Source organism: Bubalus kerabau, chromosome 1, assembly GCF_029407905.1.
Source record: "Bubalus kerabau isolate K-KA32 ecotype Philippines breed swamp buffalo chromosome 1, PCC_UOA_SB_1v2, whole genome shotgun sequence".
Classification (NCBI taxonomy): Eukaryota; Metazoa; Chordata; class Mammalia; order Artiodactyla; family Bovidae; genus Bubalus; species Bubalus kerabau.
The window spans coordinates 31,022,905-31,049,674 of NC_073624.1; the positions used below are offsets into that span (position 1 = coordinate 31,022,905).

The following is a 26,770-nucleotide window of genomic DNA, read 5'->3' on the forward strand; positions in this document are numbered from 1 at the left end:
TTACAAAATGTTAAAAGATTTAAGTGGTCCAGGAAGAGGCAAACTTGTTGTGTCGAGTCTGAATTCACTCTTATTTGTAGGTCCGTGGCAACTTGTCAAACCGTTGCTATCTGGCACACAAAACACAAACAGGAAAAACCTTCCGTGTGCTTGAATAAAAACGGCCTTCCTTTTTAAGGCAAGATATATATACACACACACACACACACACACACATATGTATATATATTTTTCTTTTTTTGGGAAAAATCTTAGATAACCAATAGCTCTTATAAAACAAAGCTCAGATGCTGTGTTTCTGTTGTTTTAGAGAGAGAGCAATCAGGGGTGTTCAGATTACGCTCTCTTTGAATCGCTCTTGGGGCTGGGAAGCCTTAGGCAAAGCCCGGGGGGCAGGACGCCTTTTTTTTTTTTTTTCCAATCGATCCCGGAACCTTCGCTCGGGCGGCGGGGGCGGTGGGGAGGCGCGGGAGGGAGGGGTCTGGCCGCGGGGCGCGGCGCCGCTCGCCCATCCCCCTAGCGCGCGGCGGGGCGGCCGGCCGGCGGCCGCGGAGGATGCGGAGGGGCGGCGGCGCGGGCCCGACCCAGCCCGGGCGGCGGGGCGGGCGCCGCCCGAGGGGGTAGGGCGCGCGCGGGGGCGCGCCGGGCCGGGGAGGCGCGCTCCGGCCGCGCTCGCTCTGCTCGTTCGCTGGCTCGCTCCCTCCTCCCTCGGCAGCCGCGGCGGCAGCAGGACAAGGCGGCGGCGGCGGCTGGGGATCAGACATGGCGGCGGATCTGAACCTGGAGTGGATCTGCTCCCTGCCCCGCTCGTGGACTTACGGGATCACCAGGGGCGGCCGCGTCTTCTTCATCAAGTAAAGGACCGGGGCCGGCGTGGGGGGCCCGGAGTGGGGCGGGAGGCTGGCGACCGCGGGACAGCGCTGCGGGTCGGTGCCGCTCCGGCCCCCTCGGCTCCCCACGGCGCCCCCACTCACGCCCCGTCTCGGCTTCTTCTCTCCCCACCCCTGCAGCGAGGAGGCGAAGAGCACCACCTGGCTGCACCCCGTCACCGGCGAGGCCGTGGTCACCGGGCACCGGCGGCAGAGCACAGGTAACGCCGAGCCCGGCCGGGCCCGAGAGGAGTTGGGCTCCGCCGGGAGGAGGCGGCAGAGCCCGGGTCGCCCGCTTCCCTGCCTCGCTACCTGCCCCGAGCCGCCGTCTCCCGGGAGGCGGCGAGGTGGGGCGGAGGCCGGCGGGGGCGGCCGCAGGTAGAGGGAACCGGGGAGGGGGGTGGCCGCCGGGGGACTTCCTCGAGTCTCCAGACGCCCCTATCCTCCGCCTCGGATCGCCGCCAGCCCGTGGCGCCCTCTGTCCCATCCCAAACTGCTCACCTTCCGCCCCCCACCCTCGTAGGGTGGCCCACTCCCCTCTCCCGGGAAAGCTGGGACCCTGAGTTGCTCCCCCCGCGGCCACTCCTGAGTCCTCCTGCCGCCCCCCGGCCCCCTTGCCACCTTTTAGGAAGTCCTTTCCCTCTCCCATCGTGCAGCCCCGGGATCCTGCCTCCGGTCCGCCGGGAGAACGTATCCACAACCTCCCGGGTGGCTTCCTCCTCTGAGGTGGGACTTGGGGGTAAGGTGGCTGATGGAGGAGGTGAGGAGTTCGGGGGTGCTACGATCGTTCCCCGCGCCGGAGCGGCTGGGGAAATCTGGGCTCTTTCCCTCATGCAGCCGGGGCCGGAGGAGGCATTTGCAGCTGCAGTTGCCCGCCAGCCCGATTCAAAGTCCCCGGCGGCAGCACCGAGGTCGCACACGCAGCCCGGAGCCGGTGGGCGTGCTGGGGGTGGGGGTAGGGGCGTCCCGCGTGCGGGCCTGGGTCCCCGATTGGAGAGGGTCGCCGGGGAACCAGCTCGGTGCCTTGGGTAGCTGGTTTGAAGGCTGCCTGTGAGCTGAGCTGGAGAAGAGCAGATTGGAGCTTCAGTGCTGCTCTGGCTTTCTTTTGTCAGTCTTTGTGTACATTCTTGAAACTTGTTTGCCTTTGAAACGTAACATGTGTTCTCTTCCTGGCCTGCCTCTGTTACTGGTGATTGGAAAGGCTTGAGAACAGTTTGGGTGGAAGGTGAGGCCGGCTTCAGAAAAGCTCTGTAGAGCTAGTCTTCCGGGATATTTCCTCTATAACTCCGAGGTTCTCTCTTAAAGTTGCCAGGTTATTGAACAAGCCTGTCTCCTGTATTACATGCTGGAGTTCAGCACAGTGACTAATATCCCCAAATTTGCAAAAAGGTGGAGGAGGAAAGAGAAAGCTGGTGTAGCAAGCATGATGAGGTTCCATTTTTAAGGCATTTCTGACTAATTCATCGTCATATTTCTTAACTCCTCAGTGTCCTCTTTGAAATGTACATTTTGGTGTTTGTCATACATACAGTCAACTTCAATGGCCTCTTTGCCTTATGGATAGTAACAGGTTTGTGTCACAAGAGACAATGTGATGTTTAGGTTTTGTAGCCTCATCGTGTCGTGGAATTGGTCCATGATTATTTTGGCTATGTGAAATACATATTTTTATCGTATTAACTCTCCAGGTTTGATAACATTCACACGTCATAAAAATTTTATTCTGTGATTTCAGGTTAATTTGATTTTTGAGAGATGATCTTGATTTTTTTTTTTTTCTGGTTTGGTTTATTTTGCTTTGATTTTGCACACACATCAGTGGTTTTTTATTTCAGAGCGGTATCATGATTAAATCCAAGCCACTGGTCGTTTGTAAGTAATTTGCAAGCACAGAATGTTACCATCATTCAGCAGCATTCTTGCCAGGTTTATGACTTGAAACTTCACATCTCTGCAAGCCAGGTCTGTAGAAACACACATGTATAAAGCATGTGATGTCAGATTTCATTCCCCTTAATTAAATACTTAGGAAGTTCTCTCTCATCAGTGACACTTCCCGGATGGATTCACTTATGTAGCTGAAAGGTGTGGTCTTAAATAGACTCAACATCCTTAGGAAGAAGTGGGTGTTACCTTTTATGCACAGTCTTTTTCTTTGATTTTGGGGGGTATTTTGGTCTGCTGTTCATGGGTAATTTACTTGGGATTAGAAGACGTCCCTTGGCTTTTTTTCCTCTCCACTCTGATCAAAGTGTATAATTCTGTCAGATAATCTCTAATGTGGTTGATAGTTTTCTGGTGGCATTACATATGAATTGCCATTTCCCAAAAATGATGTTGTATCTACTATGAATTTTACTACCAGTCTAATGCTTTTTTGAGGGGTGGGGTTAGAAACTTAATAAATGAAAATCACTGATCATGAAAAGAAATAATTAAAAATGGTTTGAAACTTACTATGCTGTTCTGTTGAAGTAATACTGATTGTGAAATACATGTTTTTTAGATTTGCCCACTGGCTGGGAAGAAGCATATACTTTTGAAGGTGCAAGATACTATATAAAGTGAGTCTTTTTAATTATGATTTTTTTCCCTTGGTGATTCAGATGTTGTGATTAACCTTTGGTTGTATGTCGAGGTACAATCATGATTTCTTAAGGTTTATCGTATTTTATTGATTTTATGCTTTATGAGTGTTGGAATTTGAGGTAAAAGACAACACTCAGTTTTCTTATGTTATTTGCCTGGGCATTCATTGATTTAGCAGTTAGATCATTTATGGCCACCGTTAAATTTTTGGGGCTTCTGTTTATATTCTTGCGTGATTGTAGTAGTTTGTCTTTAGCATGTTACCTTTTTTCTTTTTAAGTGAATTCTGTTCATGTGTATTTTGACTAGAGCTATTAATAAGTAGTGAAAGTGATGTAAAGCTAGGTTACAGTTTGATGGATAGTGACAGGGCTGAAAGTAAAAACAAATAAATACGGAATATTTCACAAACATCTGTGGGAGCATTGCTTGTAATTTGCCTCAGTTTGTGTAAATAGAGCTAAGTTTCAAAGTTTCATATCTAAATGTTTTACTGGCATTTGTGTTTGAATAAAAGGCTTTCAGTAGCACTTAAGGACAATTGACCAGTCCTAATCTTTAAATTAATTTTGTAGAATATTAAAATAATTTCTCTTAGCTGTTAACTTGACAGTGCTTGGAGACAGATACACCAGTTTGAGGTCAACATTATGTAGGAAGATTTTTTTTTTATCCCTCAGGGGAACATAAAGGTGGTTTTATCTTCATTTTAAATTAGAAACTGTTTACTTAAGAGCTTGTTTTAAAAATTTTTGTTTCATTTTAAGGAACCGAGGCTTGAAGGAGAATGCTTAACTATGAGATTTGGTTGAGATGTCATTGGCTTATTAATAATAACAGATGCCTAGCTTAAGGTACCTCTGCTTCATCCAGCCCAATAAGGCACTTTACTGAGTGCCATTTTAAAGATGATGCCATACCTCACGAAATTATAATTATCTACATGGCTTAAACATTTTTTTTAGAATGATTTTTTATAAAGTATTAAGGGAAACATACAGATACTAGCTCTGCTTGCTTGTTTTGGATGTAGAAATGGAGAAAGCAGAATGAAGATACAGGAATGGAGTACGGTTTCATGATGTGGTCCTTCCCTGGATATGTTTGATTTGCATCTTTTATTTGGAGATTGTGCTGTGCATCATTAGATGGCCTAAAAAACAAAGGCATGAGTAAAGTGCAGAGTCACCAACTGTTTTCTTTAGAGTTCTTTTTCATCCTGAATTAAAGTGAGTTTGTATTGTCATGAAAGGGATTCTTCTTTTTTTTTTTGGACAAAGTATTGATATTTCCGAAGACAGCTTTTTTTGCATGGAGTTCGTTTATTTGTATCCAGTATAATTTTAACTGCTGTACATTAAGCCTTGCTGATCTTACAGAATAGGAGTAACACTGTAGTTCTCAATATTATTTAAATTTTGGTGAATGTGTACATCCTTAGATGAATGTTTATTTGGCAGTGCAAAATGTTACTCTGTGCAGGCCGAATATGTATGTTTTAATTTAGAACTAAGCTGTTAGAAAAGACCGAGTTTTCTTTTGTTTCACTAGCCCTTTTGATTAGAGTTTCTTTTATGTTGACTTAAACAAATTAGAATCTTATTTGTGTCATGCCTAAGTTTCTCAGGCACTTAAGGACGGCATTCAGAAAGCTGTAATAATTTGACTTTAATTCTACGTGCATTTTTAAGCTAGCGGGTTTTCATCATGTGGTATTGGGAGACAGCCAATCGTTGTGTCCAAAGGTAGCAATAAAGAATTTACTTTATGAAGGTAATTTGTTCTAAAGTTGAGCACGTTTTAGAAATATGCATTCATTAAACCTCTAAACTTCTTTTAAGTAGAAGTTTAAAACAACCATTGAGAAATACATGATTTGCTGAACATTAGGTGCTACTGTTTTCCTTTCTGGGTTGTATCAGAAGACTAATTTCTTTTAAGATCAGTTAAATCTCTAGTGTGGGCTGTCATTTCCTCAAAACCTTTTACCTTCTTGTGTTGTTATGAGCAACTAGGGGTGCTTGATTATTGTAGTGTACTAGGGGCACTGCTTGTATCTGAAATTTCACAGTTTGCAGAGCACTCTCACATATGTTACCATGTCTGAATCTCGTTTTAATCGTGGTTGTTGTCAGAAGAACTCTTTTCCTTGTCACACCACATAATAAAACAGCAGAAACATGCCTTTGGAACTTAGGAGTCTGCAAAGACAGCAAGATGAGAAACAGCCGGGATGTGAACTATATTTAGAATGTTCAGAGTAGGAGAAAGGATAGGAGTTTGCCGTAGGAAAGTGATGGCTGTTGGTGGATATATTTTTCACTGTGGGTTCTATGTTAGATGAAGAAAGAAGGTTATTGACCAGATTATAATAAAAAGAGGTGATGGAGTGAGCAGGGTGGGTGGGTTTTGTTCACATGGGACAGAGAAGATGAAAGGCAGATAAAAGACCCATTGATCATCTTGTTATTCCTAATCCTGTGTTCCTGGGAGGCTCCCAGAACAAGAAGGGAGACCAAGAACTGGAGTTGTTTCTACTTTAGTTCCCACGTGGAGTACATTTAACTCTCCAATTCTCTTCAGAACAAATGGTGGTGGTGGTTCAAAACGGCAAATGGCCAAGAAGAACTTGTCTTTGGATTGTATCGATATTTTAGTGTCAACACCCGCATTCCTGTGGGCAGTAAGAAGAGCAGAAGGAAGGCAGGACTGTGGCCTTGACCCCGTAAGACAGTGGAGCTCAGTCTTCACATCTTTAAATTAGGCGGGCTGCAAAAGGCAACTTCTCTGTTCCAGCCAACTTTCAAATTTCTTTGAATTTTATATGGTTCTGGGAATTTACAATATTCTACAGAATAATGCACTCAGAGTGCCAAAGAAGAGATAGTATGGGAAATGTGGAAAGTTACTTAGCTTTCAGATCCTGCTTAACTATTTAATCTGTGTCTTTAAGCTGTGTGTAGATAACCTCAGATAAGTCTAAGTAGAGCCAAAGCTCTGGGTCTCTTTCTGTTGCCACAGTGGGAGAGTTGTGAGCGTACAGTTGACAGCGTTCACTAATGTCAACAGAGGGGCGGATCACAGTTAAGAGTTGTATAGATTTGAGCTGGATGATCAGTTTACTTTATACAGTTTTTGAAATTGGTTCTTTCATGAATGTTTACAGTTAGGACACAGAATATAAAGAGAAGGTATTTTACTTTAAGTCACTTTGGCCAGAAAAATGTTAAAATTTGAAAATTAATTCTTTATTGTAACAATAAATATTTAGGTTTATTTTTTTAATGAAGAAAGTTTGCCTTAAGCTACCCAGCCTCTAAATTATTTTATTGTGTGTGTGTGTAAATACATATACACAGAGTCTGAATTTGATGATTGTTTCCATATTGCTTTTTAACAATTAATTCATGCTTTTTGTTTTTGGGGAAGAATGCTGAAAGTTGCCGTTGATTTTTATAATTTATGAAGTATAGCTTTAAATATTCAAATAACTCAGCTCAAAGTGCAGAAGATAGTCATATATTTGAAGGTTATAAAGCTTTCTGCTTACTCCTTGAAAATATTACTTAATGACTCTGTAATGACAGGTCATGGTAGCTTAAAATGTATGTGTCATTGACTATTACTTTGTGCTTCAAAGCTTTAAGATGGTTAATTTAAAGTGCTAAGTAAATCTTAAAACAATACGCTCTGAATAGTGAGCAACTTTGTTCTAATTATCTAGAGGTCATTGTCTTATGTGACAGGTTTGGGGATCAAAAAATGTCTTTGCAGGGTCATAAAGTAGTATGTAAATGTTGTGAGGTTATATTTTCATATTGCTTTTCCCCTTAGTTTTAAATTTAAAGTTCTGAAAATCGAACTTAGATATGCAAATAGAGCAGTGTTTGATTTTTCTTTTTTTTGACTAATGAAGTTTCATTTCAGTATCTGCTATAGTTGGATCTAATATATGCTTAGACTTTCAAACTAATCTGCAGTGAGGGAATTCTAGTATGAAATAACCATTTAAAGTTGCAAGTGAGAAGAAAATGTTTCTTCATAGAGTATCACAACTGAAACTATGAGTGAAGACAGGGAACATAGCTGCTGTGAGAATGTGAGAATATATTGCAATGCATTTGATATTTAAAATTGTTTGGTATGGTTGTACTATAATATTAGAATTGGGTGTAACAACATCATGTTTCAGGACAATTCATGGACATTGTACATCTTCTCCATATCCCTAACAGTATTTGGAATGAGTAATCCTTCTGTGTATGAAGCACTTTATGCTCATTCGTTAGGTACAGCATAACAATGAACTGTGGTTTCAACCTTCAACTGTGGTGTAGAGAAAAGCATGTGGAGTATTAAAGGGAGATGGTGTGTGGCCCCCGGACTCCTAGTGTGAGGCACTTCAACACAGCATTCGATGAATTTAATACTCAAAGTAGCCTTTTTTTACCTTCCCCTCCCCTCTTCCCCTTGCGCCCTTTTTCATGATGAAACTGAAGCTTAAAGAGGTTAAAGGCCTGTTGTAGGTCTTATAGCTTCAATATTAGTCACTATCATTCAAATTAAGGTCTCTGGGCTAAGTCTATTCTAGACCTAAAAATACAGAGCAGTATAAACAGATCCTATGGTATGTGTCCCTCCATAAATAGGTTGCTTGGAAATAGAGATCATTTCAAAGAAACAAGTACAGTGGATAGGTTAGTATGTGTGTGCTCACTCGCTCAGTTATGTCCAACTCTTTGCGATTCTGTAGACCATAGCGCACCAGTCTCCTTTGCCCATGGGATTTTCCAGGCAAGAATACTGGAGTGGGTTGCCATTTCCTCCTCCAGGGGATCTTCCTGACTCAGGGATCGAACCTGCATCTCCTATGTGGACAGGCAGATTCCACTGAGCCACCTGGGAAGCCCCCTAGGTTAGTAGGTAGGTTAGTAGGCACATGAAAGCTTGTTTAACCCCTCAGAACCTATTGACCAGTATTTTTTTAATAGAATCTTGGAATTTGGTCATTTCTTTACATCCACTCGAGAGTGCTGGTGTTGGGCACTATTCTAGGTATTTGGTGACTCAGCTGAGGCTTTCCTGGAGCATACAGTCTTAGTAGGAAAAAGAGACATGGAAACAAAAAATGAGATTTCCCTGGTGGTCCAGTGGTTAAGAACCCTTCTGTCAATGAAAGGACACATGCAGGTTCGATCTCTGGTCTGGGAAGATTTGACATGCCTTGGGGCAGCTAAGCCTGTGCACCTAGAGCCTGTGCTCCCCAACAGGAGAAGCCACTGCACTGAGAAACCCGCACACAGCAACTAGAGAGTACCTCCTACTCACCACAACTAGAGAAAGCCTGCACAGCCATGAAGGGCCAGTGCAGTCGGGTTGTTTTAAAAAAAATGGAGCAAACATGTGATTTTAAAATGGCATCCGCATAAAGGAAAAGCAGAGTGTTTTGTGACAGATTAGGAAATTTTTCCATAAATGTTTCAGTGATAAAGTGTATTTAGGGTTTCGAGGGTGGAATAACAGGACTTCAAATAGAGTGAATTTTATCATGGAATCTCATGGTCCTTTTTGGTCCCAGGACCATTGCTCAGGACCAGGCCTGCTCAGTGTCTTCTTGCAGTGCCTGCCTATAGCGTAATGCCAGCATCTGGTGAGCCCCTGGTAAGTGGTGTCTGTGCTGATACTGCTGGCCTCCAGCCTCCAGAGGAGTTAGTTGGGGTAGGACCAGAGGAGTCCCCACAGTGCAAGTGACTGCATTTAGAGAGCCCCTTCTGGATTTCTCAAGTGATTTCCCCCTTATGTGGATGGACCTCTTTCTTGGTTTGTATTTCTGATTGTCAAAGCTGGTGTAGTTTTGGAAGGAGGAAGGAAAGGGGAATAGGGAAAGAATTGGTTGGAAGAGTCAAGGAATCGGAGGCCACAGAAACTGGTGGGATGTAAACATCCCTGTTTAGGTATCTCTATCTGTCCTACAAAGACAAGGGGTTTCTCAGAGCTTGTGGGCAAATACTCTCTCCTGGGACCTTTTCACCTTTCTATAAAGATATGTATAAGCTGGGGTTAAATGGTGAAAAGTGACATGTATAGCTATGTATGAGCAAATTGGAGTTCATATAAAAGTGATGCTGGTTGTCACTCAAATGGCATCCTAAGAAGTCAGAGAAAGAAGAAACATAGGGCCAGGTTGAAGGGGAAGGGCTTGAAGGAAGAGGCAGGAGTGAGTTAGGCCTTCAGGGCATGGCTGGAATTCACATGTATACCAAATACCTAGAATAGTGCCCAGCACTAGCACTCTCTAGTGGATGTAAAGAAATGACCAAATTCTGAGATTCTATTAAAAAAATACTGGTCAGTAGGTTTTGAGGGGTTAAATAGTGATGAATAGTGAAAACTGCCCAGCTGGTAGGTGATTAGAAAAAATGCTAGGATAATGGGAAGTCAGACTAGGAATTCTGTTTGCAGCTATATTGTGTCTGGTCTTTGACTGTAAGGCTGAGATTTTCATTTCTAGGCAAGCCACTGCAGATAGGTTTTTTTTTGTTTGTTTTTGTTTTTTTTTTTTGGTTCATAGTGTAATAGCGTTAGTAGCGTAAGGTGAAGGTATTAAGAGAGATTCTAATGCAGGCAGCATGGCTTAGAGAGGGGCAAAACGTGGAATGGAGGAGTCCCTTTCTGGGTCTGTGGCTGTAATCTGGGAGGGAGTTAGTGCTGGAAGCAAGTTGGTAGCAGTGGGAATGGAAAGGAAGGAGGCTATTGATCAAAGTTATTAAGGAGGAGTTGACAGGCCTTGGGAGTCTTGGTGAGCTGGGAGGTTGTCAGAGAAAGAGGGGTCAAAAGTTACTTAGAGGCCTTTGTGTCTGAGTGGCTACAAGAATGACTGGGGCCCTTGACCAGAATAAGGGGGTTGGTGGTTGAGGGGAGCTCTAGGTAGAGGTGTTAATGATGGTTTGCTTTTTGAGCTGCTTACCTCAAAAAGGACATCACATTTTAGGTGGCTAAAATCTGGCCTTTCCAAAGGACTCCCAACATTATTTTCTATTTCCCCTCATGAATAAGAAACATACCCTCTACCCCTTAAAGTGCTGTCTCAGCTGCTTTATCTCCAAATAATATATGTAGATCCAAGCCAGCACTGTCCTATTCTTTCATCCAATACCTCATTCAACAAATGCTTAGCAAGCACTGTGTGCTGAGCACTTGAGGTTTTGTGAATGAAATAGACATGGACCTTGCTCTTATGGAGCTTATAGTTAAATTAGTGGGAGAGACAGTGGTAACATAATCACAAATGTACAGTCTGATAAACGCTATGACGTGTGCATGATGCTTTGAGCAGATGCATTGTGAGGAATTGGTCCAGTATGGAAGAGGCCTTTCTCACAAACGGAAGGAGTAAACCTTCTTCTTGAAGCTCAGCTGTGAAACCCCACAGAGTGATCAGAACAGAGCAGCACAAAGTCACCTGACAAATGAAGAATTAATAGCATCTGGGCTTGAGACTGGACTGTAACCTGAGTGACAGTGTTGTTGTAGCCAATGCAAGACTTGGGGTGGCGTTGATGTGATGTGTAATTTTAGAAAAAAGGAGAAACACTGCAACAGAAGTTACCCTCTACTATCTACTAGAGAGCAAGGCTAAGCTGACTATGATTATGATTTTAACTATTATTTCAGTCTCAGTGGCACAGTCTTCCAGTTACCTAGTCATTCACCAACACATTTTTTTCTTCCAATTCTCTTCAGTACATTTTGAACTCATAATTACATGCTTTAGTGAATAGGATACATCATTAAGCAAAATATACCCACCAAACTCTACTCTTCGTGGGGGTGGCATGGTGGGGGAGGGAATATCAGACAAAGAAAATATAACATTGGTAAATAAGTTTTATGGTATGTACACATATATAAGTGCTATAAGAAAAAAAAATTAGAGCTAGATGTGGAGGATCAGGAGAAGAGTGTAGAGGAATGGGTGTGGGAGAAAAAAACAGTACAATCAGAGAAGGACAGGCAAGGCTGTGTGGGGCCTCATTGGTTGGTATAATTGGCTGTTAACACAGGGTGATGTGGAGCTGTCTCAGGTCTGAGCAGAAGAAAAGTGTGGTCTGATTTCACCCTTTGAAAGGGTCAGTCTGACTGTTGTGTTAGATGAGACTTTGGGGGGACTTAGTGGAGCCCCTCCAGCATAAGTTCTGCCCTCATCAGATTCTCTCCTTATATTTCTTTTTAACACTTAACAGAATTATGATGAAATACTTAATCCTATAACCACCATATTTCTTTTAAGCTCCCAGTAGTCATCAGTTCCACTGATTTAATAATAAAAACAGCTTTTTAGGGGGGACAGAGAGATATAACCATATTAAATAAACCCTTTTATCCTTATTTCAGAAATAGTATATTGAAAAACCACATTTTAAAATCAAGCCAATGCTTGGTTAATACCTGTTTGCCTATATACACTCATGCTAGGTAGCCTTCAGGAAAAATAGCTTGTTTATAGCTGTATTTTCTGTCCCTCAGCTCAAACCTTTCTCATAATACTTCCTCAATAAATATTTCTTGATGAGTTTTGATGATGACAGTGATCTTAATTCCATGCTATTCAAAAGCCTTATAATGTGGCTCTTTGTGAAATTTAAATATTCTCATTATGTGACAGTCTGTCCCAGGATGAATTAGGAAATCAGTTGTTTCTCAAGTGTGGCTTATGTGATTCTCCTCCCAAGATACAGATAGGATCTGCTCAGAAGCCCAGCTGAGTGGCCAGAACCAGGATGAAGCCAAGATAATGTGGGGACCTGTGAGGCTTGTTGGGAGACCGACCTTGGCAGTGACCATGCTGTTTCCACTTAGACATGTTGATGGGTCAGCCTACTGTGATTTGGAGAATAGAGGAAATACTGAAGTCTGTCTACTGTCAGGAGGAGTATGAGTAAAGCAGATAGAGTCTGCTTACAGACCACTGAACTCAGTGGATCCTAGAAAGGCCTGAGAGAAGTAGAAGGTGGGCCGCATGAGGTTCAGGTCACCGACGTGTCAGAGTCACTTGGAAAAGTCTTTGGTTTCTTAGAAATAGCCTCCTGGCTACTTGGGAATTATTCTTTGAAGTGGCCAGTAATTTCAGAAACACTAAGAGAATCCCTCTAGACCAGGGGTCCCCTGTTAGGGCTGCACAGCAGGAGGTGAGAGGCAGGCCAACCAGCGAAGCTTCCTCTGTATTTACAGGTGCTCCCCATTGCTTGCATTACTACCCGAGCTCCATTGCCTGTCCATGGTGGCATTAGATTCTTGCAGGAGCATGAACCCAACCTGAGCTCGACTTATCCCTAAACCATACCCCCTGTCCCAGTCTGTGGAAAAACTGTCTTCCGCAAAACCTGTGTCTGGTACCAAAAAGCCTGGGGACTGCTTCTCTAGACTGTTAACTCTTCAGAGGCAGAGACTGTGTCATAATCATGTTTCCAGCATCCGACACATAATAGCCAGTGAGATGTTTGAAATGAAGACCTATTACAGATGGTAGGAAAAGGAAATCTGAACATCCCAGGACATTTTCCTGCTTCTCATTTGTCATCTAGTTAGGATTCATACTGTTGCAAATGTCAGTGACCCAAAGCCAACTATTATAAGCGAAAGCCAGCTCTTCTCGCACGTTAATTCAAGGAGTGACACAAATGAATCCTTCAAGGCCCTTTCTTACCCACCTTTTTCCACTTGAGAAAGCTTTTCTCCACTTAACCGGGAAAATGGCTGCTCACAGCCCCAGATTACATTCTTTTAGCTGCTTAAATCAAAAGATAAGGTTTCTTCTCTGTTCCCCAATAAAAAATCTTAGGGACTTTGACTGTCTTGTATCCCGTGCCCACCGCTAGAGTGAAGACTGGTCCTCTGGTCTTCAGTCATTTTCTGTCCTTAGCTGAAGCTGAGATTATAATACTATCAGCCAGCCTTCTGAGGACCCGTGCGATAAGAGAGGAAGGCCAGGTTCACGCAGGAAGTCTGGGTGTGAAAGTCTGTGTGATCAGAGACTACTGCTCCTCCCTGGTATACACGGCACGGTGCTAAAGGCCAGGAAGGCCATGAACTTGAGCACCTGCAGTCTTCTAAGAAGTGATCATATCAGTGATTGCAAGGCCGCTTTCTGCCTTCCGTTGAAGAGGGAGTAGCTGAAGATACACACAGGGTAGTTCAGGCCTGGACCTGGGAGAATGGAGAGCAAGTGTTAAATTCTGAGGATGAAGCCATAGAAACCAATCCTGTCCTGGCTGCCTTGAGGAAGGGGGACTGAGGAAACCAACTTGGATTTAGTACAGGTGGCAGTACAGTCTCACTGTGGTGAAAACCCCACCCTGCTGGAGCGCACCAGGGATTCCCTCTGTTCTTCTGAAATCACTGGCCACTCATAATTCCCACACAGTGTCAGTGCTTGAGTGATGCTACCCAGACTTGCTTACTGCATACATCCCATGGATGTTCTACACATTCTTTCCCTCTTCCCTTACAAGTGACTAAGATTCTTTACACATGTTATTTATTTGGGATAGATATGGTCCTCAAAAGAGAATCTGCCTCTGAGATGAAAAATTGCTTTAGTCTTCATATTGAGTTAATTCCATCGGCTTTTGCTGAATTTGATTAAAAGTGCATATAATACCCATTTTATTAAATGTTTACAGTAAAGTTGTTCAACCTAAAACTTAAAACTCAGTAAAATGGGACAGTATGGCCCAGTCTTCAGAAAAAACAAGGAATTACTCCTTGTTCATTTTCTATAGTACAGCGCAATGGTTCAAGGAAAGTAACATGTTAAACCTAGTGTCAGTTTTTTTCTCTTGAAAATTCATCTGTGGTACTACATTTACTTTGAAAAATCTGTTCTACCACGGAATATAGATGCATCTAATAATGATGGCATTTAAAAAAATTTAGTAAAGAAATGTCAGAGAATGATTCCAAATCCATCTTAAGTGTGTGTGCTTTTTTCCAACCTGTTTTATAATGTTAAGTGTTTCTTTCTGATTATAGAAGTAATGTATTTTTATTATAGAACATTTGGAAAAAAACTGAAGAGTATAAAAGAGAAAATAAAAATCACCCAGTCCCATTATGCAGAGAGAATTTCTATTAATATTTCAGTATATATGCATAAATATTTTTAAAGATTTGGGTCTTATTGCTAATACTGTGTTGAATGCTGTTTTCATTAAAGTTATATTGTGTGTCCTCGTGTTATTATATATTTATTCATTGGAAGATTTTTTTATTAATTGGAGAGTCTGTCTTATGAATATATAATAGTTTAATCATCCTATTTTTAGATGGCTGTGAGGCTTCCTTGGTGGCTCATTGGTAAAGAATCTGCCTGCCAGTGCAGGAGATGCAGGTTCGATTCCTGGGTTGGGAAGATCCCCTGGAGAAGGAAATGGCAACCCACTCCAGTATTCTTGCCTGGAGAATCCCATGGACAGAGGAGCCTGGAGGGCTACAGTCCTTGGGTTCTCAAAAGAGTCGGACACGACTTAGCAACTAAACAGCTGTTTCCAACTTTTTGCTGTGAGAAAAATCCTATGTAATACTCTTATATGCATGTTTGTTTCCTAGACTTGGAATTATTGGGATAGGGTATGAGCCTTTTAGGGCTTCCCTGGTATCTCAGTTGGTAAAGAATCCACCTACAATGCAGCAGACCCCGGTTCGATTCCTGGGTCGGGAAGATCTGCTGGAGAAGGGATAGGCTACCCACTCCAGTGTTCTTGGGCTTCCCTTGTGGCTCAGCTGGTAAAGATCTGCCTGCAATGCAGGAGACCTGGGTTTGATCCCTGGAAAAGGAAAAGGCTACCCACTTCAGTATTCTGGCCTGGAGAATTCCATGGACTGTATAGTCCATGGGATCCCAAAGAGTTGGACATGATTGAGTGCCTTTCACTTCACTCACTCATGAGCTTTTTAAAAGGTTCATTACTTAACATTTTGCCCAATTGCCCTCTAGGAGATTTGTACAAAGTTATGTTCTCCCCTTGTACATGAGAATGTTTAAAATCTCCAGATCTACAATAAATACTCCAGATCTACAATAAATACTCTGATTGGATAGGTGAAATTTGAAGGTATTTCTTGAAGAATTTGATGGAGAATCTGTGTGGGTTGTTATTAGCAATTCTGATAGTTTGGAACAAGAATTAGTCTTCCAGTTATCTGTTGTTACATAACTGACTATCCTAAAACTTAGTAGCTAAAAACAGCAATGGTTTATAATTTCTCACCTTTCTTTGGGTTGACTGGGCTCAGCGAGGCTGTTCTTCTGTTTCCTGTGCTGTAATTGAGGTTACTCATACAGATACATTCAGCTGGAACTTGATGGTGGCCGGAATTTCCCAATGTCTTTTCATGGCCTCTCATGCCTTAGTGGTCTATCTAGAGTTGCTTGATAACAAGACAGCTGGGCTTCTAAGAGGGAATATTCCAAGAAGACAAGCCCCTGGGTTAAGCATTTATGTAATAAAACCTATGATTGTTTTATGCCTGCTCGTGTCCTGTTGATCAGAGCAAATCACATAACCTAGGCCAAACTCAGAAGTGGGAGAGAACTATACAAGCCTCTGAATACAAGGAGATGTGGTTCATTGAAGACTATTGAGGTAATGGACTACCAGAGATAGTAAATAATTTTCGAGTAGCGTAGCAATTCTAATTGATTAGCATTAGTGCTTTGGAGCACTGTATTCAGAAGAATTTGGAGGATCAGTAGGAAAGTATATTGTGACAAGTTGATGTTTGCAAGTGCTTAGGTGAGGATGTCGGTACAGAGTTGTATTTACCATCTTTAATTTAATATCTACAAATTTATATGATAAAATTATAAACCTCAAAATGAAAAGCAATTCAAGAGCTTGCATGTAGGCCCAAATATTTTTAAAACATGGGCGCACTTGAGTCTTAAGCATTTGTTCATCCTGGGTTCACACAATTAATACAACTGGAGTATAAGATGTCAATTATTGGTATCTTGTGCTAGATTAATTTGCAAAATATCTATATTTTACACCAGGACTGCTCTTCCCCATTGCTGAGTGAAAAAGCTGTAGCAGAGTTCATCGATGAGGAACAAGTACCCATATTAGTGATCACAGTGGTGTCAGAGGTCATATGTGTTGGTGGGTGGATGGCTAGATGGACAGATAATCTCACATATATATGTATTTGCATTGTGAGTGTGTGGTTTTAAGTGCTTGACTGACTTGTGAACTTGACCTTTGGATTAACTTATATGATTTAACTGGTATTATTAGTGGCAATATTTAAGAGTAGGCACTATAACCTGTGCATTCCCAGGGAGACTTATAGGAAAATGGTACTGTTGCTTTTGATACAGTAGTGTAGAATCCCTCTCACCCCATACTCGACCTCCCAGAGGAGGTTCCGTGTATTGGTAGTTTGGTGTTTGTCTTACTCCCCTTTCTTTGCATACCTATCCAAGCATATATTCATTTATTTATTTTTACCAAGATGAACTTGTCCTATGTGTATGATTCTTTGACTTTTCCTTTTTATTTAATATCTTAGATCTCTTCATATTAGTAGAAGTCAACACCATTCTTTCAGTAGCTACAAAAGATTCATTAACTATTTAGCTGTACCCACCCCTAATTGTGTGGACATTAGTGTTTTTCCATTTTTTCCCCCCTCAGTTTCTAAAATTGTTGTTGTGAACTTATTTATACATAAACTTTATGGTCATATGCAAATGTTTTTATAAAATAGATATGGAAATTGCTGAGTTAGATTGTATATATATTTTAGCTTTTGATAAATATGGTAAAACCCTGGTAAATGCCATAAATGGTATCTGAAAATATTGAAATGTGTATTTATAAGATAAATGAGAAGCAGTATTTTTCATTAAGTTCATGGAGTTACATGGAAAAATAAGAAAGTGGTAGAAAGTGACACATTGTGCAAAGTTGCATAATGAATCTGAAAGCCCCAATTGATAACAGTGCATCACTCCCTAAATTCCTTTTGCAACTGGAGTTGGACCAACTATTGGAGCCCTTCGACAGTCACATTCAGATTGGTTTATGGCTTTACTCTTTGTGGTTAGGCCAACTTCCAAAAACTCTTCACCATTTTATCCTTGCATCATGTAGTATGTAAGATTATTATCTCCTGTATCCTTGCCAGTAGTTGGAGTTACAAGACTCAAGTTTTGAGGGAATCTAATGGACAAAAGTGATATCTTGTTTGAATTTGCATGTTCTTGGTTTTGGCCACGCTTGTCGTCTTTCCCTCTGTTTGTTTCCTGTTTGAGTCTCTTCTACCGATTGCTTCTTCCATATATTTTCTCTGTTCTTCTCTTGATATTTTTCTAAATGATTTATGTCATTTATATTATTTGTATTTTTGATGTCAGAGCCAGCTAGCTTAATAGAGCTCTCCAAAATAGTTTTGTTGTGCACCCTGGTAAGTAAAAAAAAAATTGGTTGTATTCTCTCATTATATGTCTATTGATTTACAGATTATATACATGTATTGTCATCAGTCTATGTCTTACAACTTAGTAAAGCTTATTTTTTCCTTACTTTATTGTGTCTTAAAAATAAGTGTAAATAGGGGTGCTAACATGTCAACAGCTCAATGGAGAGAGTCCAGTGTGCATTCACCTAGGAATTTAGGAGTTCTCCATGATACATGATGTAGGCCTATTATAGGCCTATTAAGTTGGCCAGGAGGAGATGCTTTTTGTCCTGTGACCACAGTGTGCAAATCTGTAAGCATCTGGCCGCTGAGTGTTCTGGTGAAGTGGAAAGTAGCCAAGGGTCAGACCTTGGCTCTGTTACCTCTGTTAACTACACAGCTTGGAGAAAATTGCTTATTCCCACTAAGAACCAGTTTCTTGGAGAGGGTAATTCTTGTCTTGTCTTCTTTATAGGCTTATGATGTGAGTGAATATGTAAACAAACTTGGAAAAACTGTAAACCGTGGTGTACATATGAAATACATGGGTATTTGTTTTGCAAGGCCATAACATTTTGTATATGCACACTTCCAGATCATTTATGCTAAACAGTTGAAAATCCTGGCTTACTAATAATGGTTCAGAAATATTTTTTTTTAAAAGTAATCTTTTTGGCGGCATGGAGGATCCAAATCCTGCCTACCGCATTGGAAACACAGTCTTAACCTCTGGACTGCCAGGGAAATCCCCAGAAATATCATTTTAAGTCTTCAACTTGTATAGATTCTAAGTTTCTTGTAGGTAGAAACTGTCACACAGGCTAGTCAGTAAGTTTTGTTGTTGATGGTATCAGATCAGATAACATATATATTTTTGGTTTTTAAAATGGTTTTTATTTAAGAAAGCTCTGTGATTTAAGAATTAGAAATCAGCTTATTTGTGAAGTACCCAGTGGCGCTAAGGAAGACTTTCTTGAAAGAGTAAAGTAGCTTTTGTCCAGGCTGCAGGTAAAAGGCAGGACCTAGAATGAATATATTCTCCAGGGTAGAGAAGAACTCAAGGCATTGTAACATAAGGGCCTGTTCACATAGGTGGAGTGAACTGAATTATGCGGGAGGTGGTATAGGATACAGTGTACCCAGGAGTGATGATGAAAAGGCAGTTTGAACATGGATAATGCTGTGTTTTAAAAATGTGTCTCATAATTTTTTTAATGAATGTATTATCTGTAGAATAAATTATTATCATCTGAAGAAGGTGGTAGATGAAGGGAGGAGAAATGAACTGAACCCCAGATCATTAATGAAAAGGAATAGGAAAAATTGGGATTGCTGTAGAAGTTTAAATATAGAGGTTTGAAATATTTCACAAGTATTAACAGTCAGGCCCTGCAACAGTATTGGAAAACAGGCGCTCACAGGCCTGAGCTGCTGGCTGGCCAGGCTGGCCTGTGACCAGTAGTGGCCTGGGTAGGCTGGGACTGGAGCTGTGGGCAGTGGGCCAGACGAGGTCACATTCCTTCTGAATACCCTCCTTGCCTTCCCTCTCCTTTGATTCTCAGAACAGCCCCACAGGGTAGAAAGCTGGACGGGCCGAGTCCAGTTAGAGTCACTAAACCTTTTATGCTTACCCAGATGAGTGGGAAGGGGAGGTGGCGTGCTTCCTTATTATATCTACTTTCAAAAACTTATTTAAGACTCTCGGAGGAGGTAGAAGACTGTGCGAAAAAGAAATTATTTGCGAACTTGGAAGAATAGCTGTGTTTCTCAGAAATAGTTCATGCTGAGGAAATTCTGTATCTCAGAAAAGAATGATAAAAGGACTTTTTTTTTTCTGATACAGAGAAATCACAGGTCCATTTTGAACATTTACCTAAAATCCAGATTTTTACAAAGGCATGTCAAGCCCCCACCCCCACCCCCGTTATTCTTATGTGAATGAGTCTCAGTCCAGCTGCTGTTCTTTCCCATTGGAGCTGCAGAGGAAACTGAGTTGAAAATAGGCAGTATTATTGGTAGGAGAAATAAACTCCTTTGATGGGGTTCTACATCTTTTCCATACATAACAGTGCCTTCCTAGTATGGTATTAAAGCCTCCTTGCAGAAGACCCTGGGATGAAAATATTTTACAATTTTGGGCTTCAATTCCTCAAACACATTGAAGCAGAAATGTAATAGATGATTCAAGTTGAATAGATATGATTAATCTTGCTGCGTTAGTTAGTGTTGTATAAGAAGCCATCTCCAAACTCAAAGGCTTGAAATAGTCACTGTATATTGCTGAACACAGGGCTGGCTAGTCAGTTCCTCTAGTGTCTGTTGCATTTATTCTCTCTGTTTTAAACTTCTTAGTTTATATTGGAGTATAGTCAATTAACAATGTTATGATAGTTGCAGGTGGACAGCAAAGGGACTCAGCAATACCTATCAGTTCAGTTCAGTCGCTCAGCCGTGTCCAACTCTTTGCGACCCCGTGAATCGCAGCACGCCAGGCCTCCCTGTCCATCACCAACTCCTGGAGTTTACCCATACTCATGTCCATCGAGTCAGTGATGCCATCCAGCCATCTCATCCTCTGTCGTCCCCTTCTCCTCCTGCCCCCAATCCCTCCCAGCATCAGAGTCTTTTCCAATGAGTCAACTCTTCGCATGAGGTGGCCAAAGTACTGGAGTTTCAGCTTTAGCATCATTCCCCCAAACTTCCTCCCATCCAGGCTGTCACATTTAGCAGAGTTCCTTGTGCTGTTCACTAGGATCTTGTTGGTTTTCCATTTTAAATGTCCTGTTGCTTTTACTCTTGTCTGAGATCAGATGTGGGTCAAGCAGGAGGCTCTGCTGATCTTGGCTGGTCTGGGATGCTCTTTTCTGCGATGGTAGAAATGACTGGGCCCTCTTCCACATCCCCAGTAGGCTTCCCCAAGCCTGCTCTTGTGTGGAAGGCAGGTGTGCAAGCAAGTGTGCCGAAGTGCTCCAGGTCTCTCGAGGTCTGGGCTCAGAATTAGGGCAGCATCACTTCATGCACTTCTTTGCATTGGCCAAAGAAAGTCTCACAGCCAGCTCCAGTTCAGGATGTGGAGAGAGAGATTCCATCTTTTGAGAAAACTTGGAAAACCACATTGCAAAGGTTGTACATAAAGGGAGAAGTGGAGAATTGGAACCTTTTTGTAAGCTGTTGTGTAGCGCATGTGCCCCCAAATTTACTGAGCCCATTTGAGGTTTATGCTTCCTCTGCCTGAGATAGGGGATTCTACTTGATCCTGTTCACACAGTTGATTGTGTACTTCTGTTAGGTAGAGAATTAACTGGACATGTGTGTACAAGTCTTTTTATTGAATCAGTTAGTTGCTGATGCCTTTAGAGCAGGGTTCTTTTTTTTCTCCTTTCATGATGTGTTCAGTTGGTTTGATGGTCATATTGAGGCTAAGTCATTTTAAGGTTCAGAATGAGCCCTAGTGCTTCTATTGTGGGTGGTGGAGAAGATATTATAGGTTCAGTGTATTTAAGAAAGCTCTCAAGTAGATGAACTCCTCTGTCTTCAGTCAGTCAGTTCAGTCGTTCAGTTGTGTCTGACTCTTTGCGACCCCATGAATCAAAACACACCAGGCCTCCCTGTCCATCACCAACTCCCAGAGTCCAGCCAAACCCATGTCCATTGAGTCAGTGATGCCATCCAACCATCTCATCCTCTGTCATCCCCTTCTCCCCCTGCCCTCAATCTTTCCCAGCATCAGGGTCTTTTCAAATGAGTCAGCTCTTCGCATCAGGTGGCCAAAGTGTTGGAGTTTCATCTTCAACATCAGTCCTTCCAATGAACACCCAGGACTGATCTCCTTTAGGATGGACTGGTTGGATCTCCTTTCAGTCCAAGGGACTCTCAGGAGTCTTTTCCAACACCACAGTTCAAAAGCATCAATTCTTCAGCGCTCAGCTTTCTTTATAGTCACACTCTCACATCCATACATGACCACTGGAAAAACCATAGCCTTGAGTAGCTGGACCTTTGTTGGCAAAGTAATGTCTCTGCTTTTGAATATACTATCTAGGTTGGTCATAACTTTCCTTCCAAGGAGTAAGTGTCTCTTAATTTCATGGCTGCAATCACCATCCGCAGTGATTTTGGAGCCCAGAAAAATAAAGTCAGCCAGTTTCCACTGTTTCCCCATCTATTTGCCATGAAGTGATGGGACAGGATGCCATGATCTTAGTTTTCTGAATGTTGAGCTTTAAGCCAACTTTTTCACTCTCCTTTTTCACTTTCATCAAGAGACTCTTTAGTTCTTTTTTGCTTTCTGCCATAAAGGTGGTGTCATCTGCATATCTGAGGTTGTTGATATTTCTCCCGGCAGTCTTGATTCCAGCTTGTGCTTCCTCCAGCCCAGCGTTTCTCATGATGTACTCTGCGTATAAGTTAAATAAGCAGGGTGACAATATACAGCCCTGTCTTACTCACACCCAAAACCCGTTGACCAGGTACCTGCTGTCATGTGACCTACCGTACTTGACTTTCCTCCTGGTGCTTAGCACTACTGGCTCAGGTTCTTGTTCATATACTTCTGTCATTTGTCTCCCCTCACTGAGATGTAAGCTTCCCAAGAACAGGGACCTCCTCCAACCTGCTCATTTCTGAACTCCCAGGGCTTAGAAGGGTGTGTTCCTCTCCTTAGTAGATGCTCACTAAATGTTTATTGATGTTTATAATAAAAGTTTTGTGATAAACAAGTCAGCAACTCATGAAACCACAGGATGTTATGGTTTCAGGTATGTCTCAGGTACCTTGTAGACACTCATTGTGTGTTTATGGAACCTTTAGGGAGGGTCAGGGGATAAAGTGAATGGTTGGAGCCACAGAGGGTTTTTCCAGATTGATGCCACAGAAGGCAGATGAGCAGGAGAGTTTAAGGTGTGAAAACTTTGTTGAAATGTTAGACCCTTGGACTTCAGGCTGGGAAGGAAGGAAATGGAGCAAGAAGGAATCTGATGAACTTAGAACAGAGACTCTCCAAGAACATATACTCCACAGAGGAAGAGTAATTAGACATGCATGCTGGCAGTTGGGGGTTGCATTAATGTACTGTGATCGCTGATGTTGTTGATTTCAGATTATGTGCAGGTTACGGGCATGATGGGGTCCAGGTATTAAGTTCTGTCAAGTGGTTGAAGGACTGTGAGGAGGAGGGAATAAACAGCTGTTGTTTGACAGGGGCGAACAGGACAGGTGGTGTCCTTAAGGGAAAGTCCTTAACAGCCAGAGTATTGGGGTAATGCTTTGAGAGAAGGTTTGCTAACAGTGGGGCACGGCTTCCACAGGTGGTTTAGTTTACAAGATAAAGGCAGAGTGGAGGCTAGGTCAGAGCCAGACGTAGCAAAGTCTGGTAAGGCGAAAGTTGCATCAAGGGATGGATTGGGAAAGGGAATGGAGATGGCATGAACTTGGGCATTGAGAGGCTCAATGGATTTATAGTTTCAGTAGAATCTTCAAGAAAAGTGACCCTGCCACTGACCAGACAAGAAGCCATGTCTCATTGCTCAAGGGTGGTGGTCAGCCCAGAATTTCTGGGCTCTGACTGTGTGAAGGAGATCTAGGCAGACATCTGTGAACTTGTAGGAGTTTATATACTGAACATATGTGTGTTGATTCGTTACTGCAGTATTTTCATTGTAAGTTCTTCAGAATGTATTAAGTATCTTCTTAAATTAAAAATGACATTCTCCAAATTAAATTATTTTAAAATGTAAAGCAATGATATATACAGATACTAAAGGTGACTTAATCAGTTTGTGGAGTACTGTTTATCAAGTCTAAAATCCAAGGATTAGGGCTTTCAGATTAATATTTTAATCTATCTTTGGGTCATAAAGTTTTTTACATAGGTGTTAACCACAGTAGATATTTTTACACGTAAATATTTAATCTCTTTTTTTTGCTGTCAGTTATTTTTAAAGTCCAAACTGTGTGGTGAACCAGAGCAAAATTTCATAATCTTTAAACCGCAGAGTTGCCTAATAGGCAACAAAGTAGAAATGACAGCAGTCAGGATTTTACAAATTCCCAGAACCGCCTGGCAGTAATTTTAGGAAGAGCATTTGACTATAAGCTCATAAATAGGGACTCTGTAACATGACTAATTAATAGTAATTTCTTTCTTGCCTTCAACCCTTTGGTCAGACTTGTTCCATGGAAACAAGCAAAGCAGGTTCAAATCCTCTGTATGATTTAAACTGTCTGCTTGCGCAATACATGCAAGTTTATTTTATGCAATTAGCAACAATTGTCTAAATTCTGTGAGCCAAATATTTATTTAACTACTACTTGTATCTGATGCTAAGTACTTTTTAAAACTTTTTTTGAGTATGTGTTTTATTCATTATGAAACATCTAATACAGATTTAAATGAAAAATCTAACATATACCAAATGAGTATAAAATTTGTCCAACAAAAAGAAAAATGCATTGATCACTGCACAAGATAACTCAGCTTTAAAGAGAGAACATGTCTCAGACCTTTGAAGCCCTCTCTTGCCCCTCCTTGACTCCATTTCTCTGTCATTACCCCCTACCCTTACCCCCATAGGCAACCACCATCCTGAATGTTTATAACATTTCATTGGTTTTCTTTAAATTTTCACCACATATGTTTGAGTCAGTATACAGTGCATGGTTTAATTTTCCTGGTTTCTTCTTTTAACTTGATAAAAGTGAATTTGTTCTGTATGTGATTTATTTTGTTAAACATTATTATTTGTAAGGTTCATACCAAATTGATGTGGCTCATTTTTATGACTATGAATTAGTTTAGTATATGCTTGTTTATACTATAATCTAAGCATTACCCATTGGTGGACATAAGTTTGCTATTTTATTTTATTATGGCTTTATGTGAGCATCATTGTGTGTCTCCTCATGCTCATTTGTAAGATTATCTCAGACATAGAACTAGAAGTATAATTGAGGTGGTAAGGTGCATTTCAGCTTCATTGAATAAATCTAAATTGTTTTCTGAAATAGTTGTACTATTATACTCCCTCCAGCAGGATGAGTTCTTGTTCCTTCATATCTTTGTCAGCACTTGGTATTGTCCAACTTTTATATTTTTTGCCAGCCTGGTGGTTGTCAAATGTTTCCTGGTGGTGCTTTTACTTGAATTTCCCAGGTTAATGAAGCTAAGCATCTTTTATTAGGCTTATTGTATATTTGTATTTTTTCTTTGGTGAAATGTCTGTTTATATCTTTTGTTTCCTTTTTGTCTTTTTTCTTCTGATTGTAGGAATTTTTTGTTTGCTTATTAAATATAGATAGTAATCTTTTGCAGGTCTGCTGTTTGGTTTTGTACTGTATCTTCACTTTTTTTTAAAGTTATGCTCCATTTATAATTACTATAAAATACTGGCTGTATCACCTGTGTTGTACAATATATCCTTGTAGCTTTTTTTTATATGTAATTGTTTATACCTCTTAGTCTACTTCAACTATCTTTCTTCTTTCCTTTCCCCACTGGTAACCACTAGTTTTTTTTCTATATCTGTGAATCAGTTTCTCTTCTGTTAAATTTACTAGTTTGTTTTATTTTTTGGATTCTACATATAAGTGATATCATATAGTATTTGTCTTTCTGTTTGACTTGTTTCGCTTAGCATAATATCCTCCAAGTCCATCCATGTTGTTGTAATTAATATAATTTCATTCTTTTTTTTTAAGGCTGAGTTGTATTCCATTGTGTCTGTGTATACCACATCTTACATCCTTCCATCTGTTGATGGATACTTAGGTTGTTATCATATCCTGGCAGTTGTGAATTGTGAATAACGATGCTATGAACATTGGGTTGCAGGTATCTTTTCCAGTTAGTATTCTTGTTGCCTTCACTTTTTTAAAGGGATTTTTTTGATGAACATGTACTTATTTGTCAGTCTTTCTATAAGTCATGAGAGGAATTTTTTATTGTTTCTGGTCCTGACTTTCTCTTCTACCCTTTGTTTATATTTGTGGTTAGTACCTTCAGTACAATGATAAATAGAAATAACTACAACTCTGACTTTAACTGCCTCTAATTTTACCATTAAGAATAATATTTAATGAAGATTTTTGGAGGGTGTCTTTTCTAGATTAAGAAAAGTCTCTGTTATTCCTAGTTTGGTATAAGAACTTCTTTATGAGTATTAAATTCTTTTAGATATTTTTTCTGCATTCATTAAGATAATTTCTTTTTTTTTTAGTTTGCTAACTTAGCACATTACTGTGAATGGTGTTAATACATTTGTTAATGGTGAACCGACCTTGCAGTCTTGGAATAAACCCAACGTGGTCAGTGTGTACTCTCATTTTTATACATTGGTCCATTGGGATCACTGGTATTTTGTTTAGGATTTTGCCATTTGTCACCTTAGGTGAAATTGCCTTGTAAATTCCTTGTCTGTGCTTTCATTGTCTGGCTTTGATACCAGTGTTCTAGCCTCAAAAATGAGTTAGAGGGTATTGGACTTTGTGTGTTCTGGAAATGTTTACATGAGGCTGGAATCTGATACTAAGAAAGGTATATTATTGTAATTTTCAACTGTTGTGGTGACTTTTCATTTTCTCTGAAGTTCTGTCATTTTAAAAACAATTTTGAAATTATGTTATCAGATGCATTTATGTGTAAAATTGTTATGTTTTGTTAAGTGTAGACTATGTCATCATAATGAAGTCAACATTTTATCATTGGGAGTTGACCTCTACCTCCATTTTTACTAATGGTCTTGCCTATTTGTTTGATTTTAATGTATCGTGTGTGTGTGCACACACACTCACAGTTATGTCCAACTCTTTGTGACCCTATGGACTGTAACCCTCCAGGCTCCACTGTCTGTGGAATT

At 41.0% G+C, this 26,770-nt stretch overlaps 1 protein-coding gene across 8 annotated transcripts in view; it reads left to right on the top strand.

Annotated features, from left to right (window-relative positions):
• Nucleotides 1-563: 563 nt before the first annotated feature.
• The window catches only part of PLEKHA5 (pleckstrin homology domain containing A5), a 261,652-nt gene continuing 235,445 nt past the window's right edge, over nt 564-26,770 (top strand). For 2 of the 8 annotated variants that reach the window (XM_055571373.1, XM_055571319.1), the window contains exons 1-3: nt 568-854; nt 1,011-1,090; nt 3,376-3,433. In XM_055571373.1, coding sequence (XP_055427348.1) covers nt 763-854; nt 1,011-1,090; nt 3,376-3,433 — 230 coding nt within the window. In that variant the 5' untranslated portion in view covers nt 568-762. The other 6 variants (XM_055571344.1, XM_055571355.1, XM_055571338.1 and 3 more) reach the window with 5 other exon arrangements.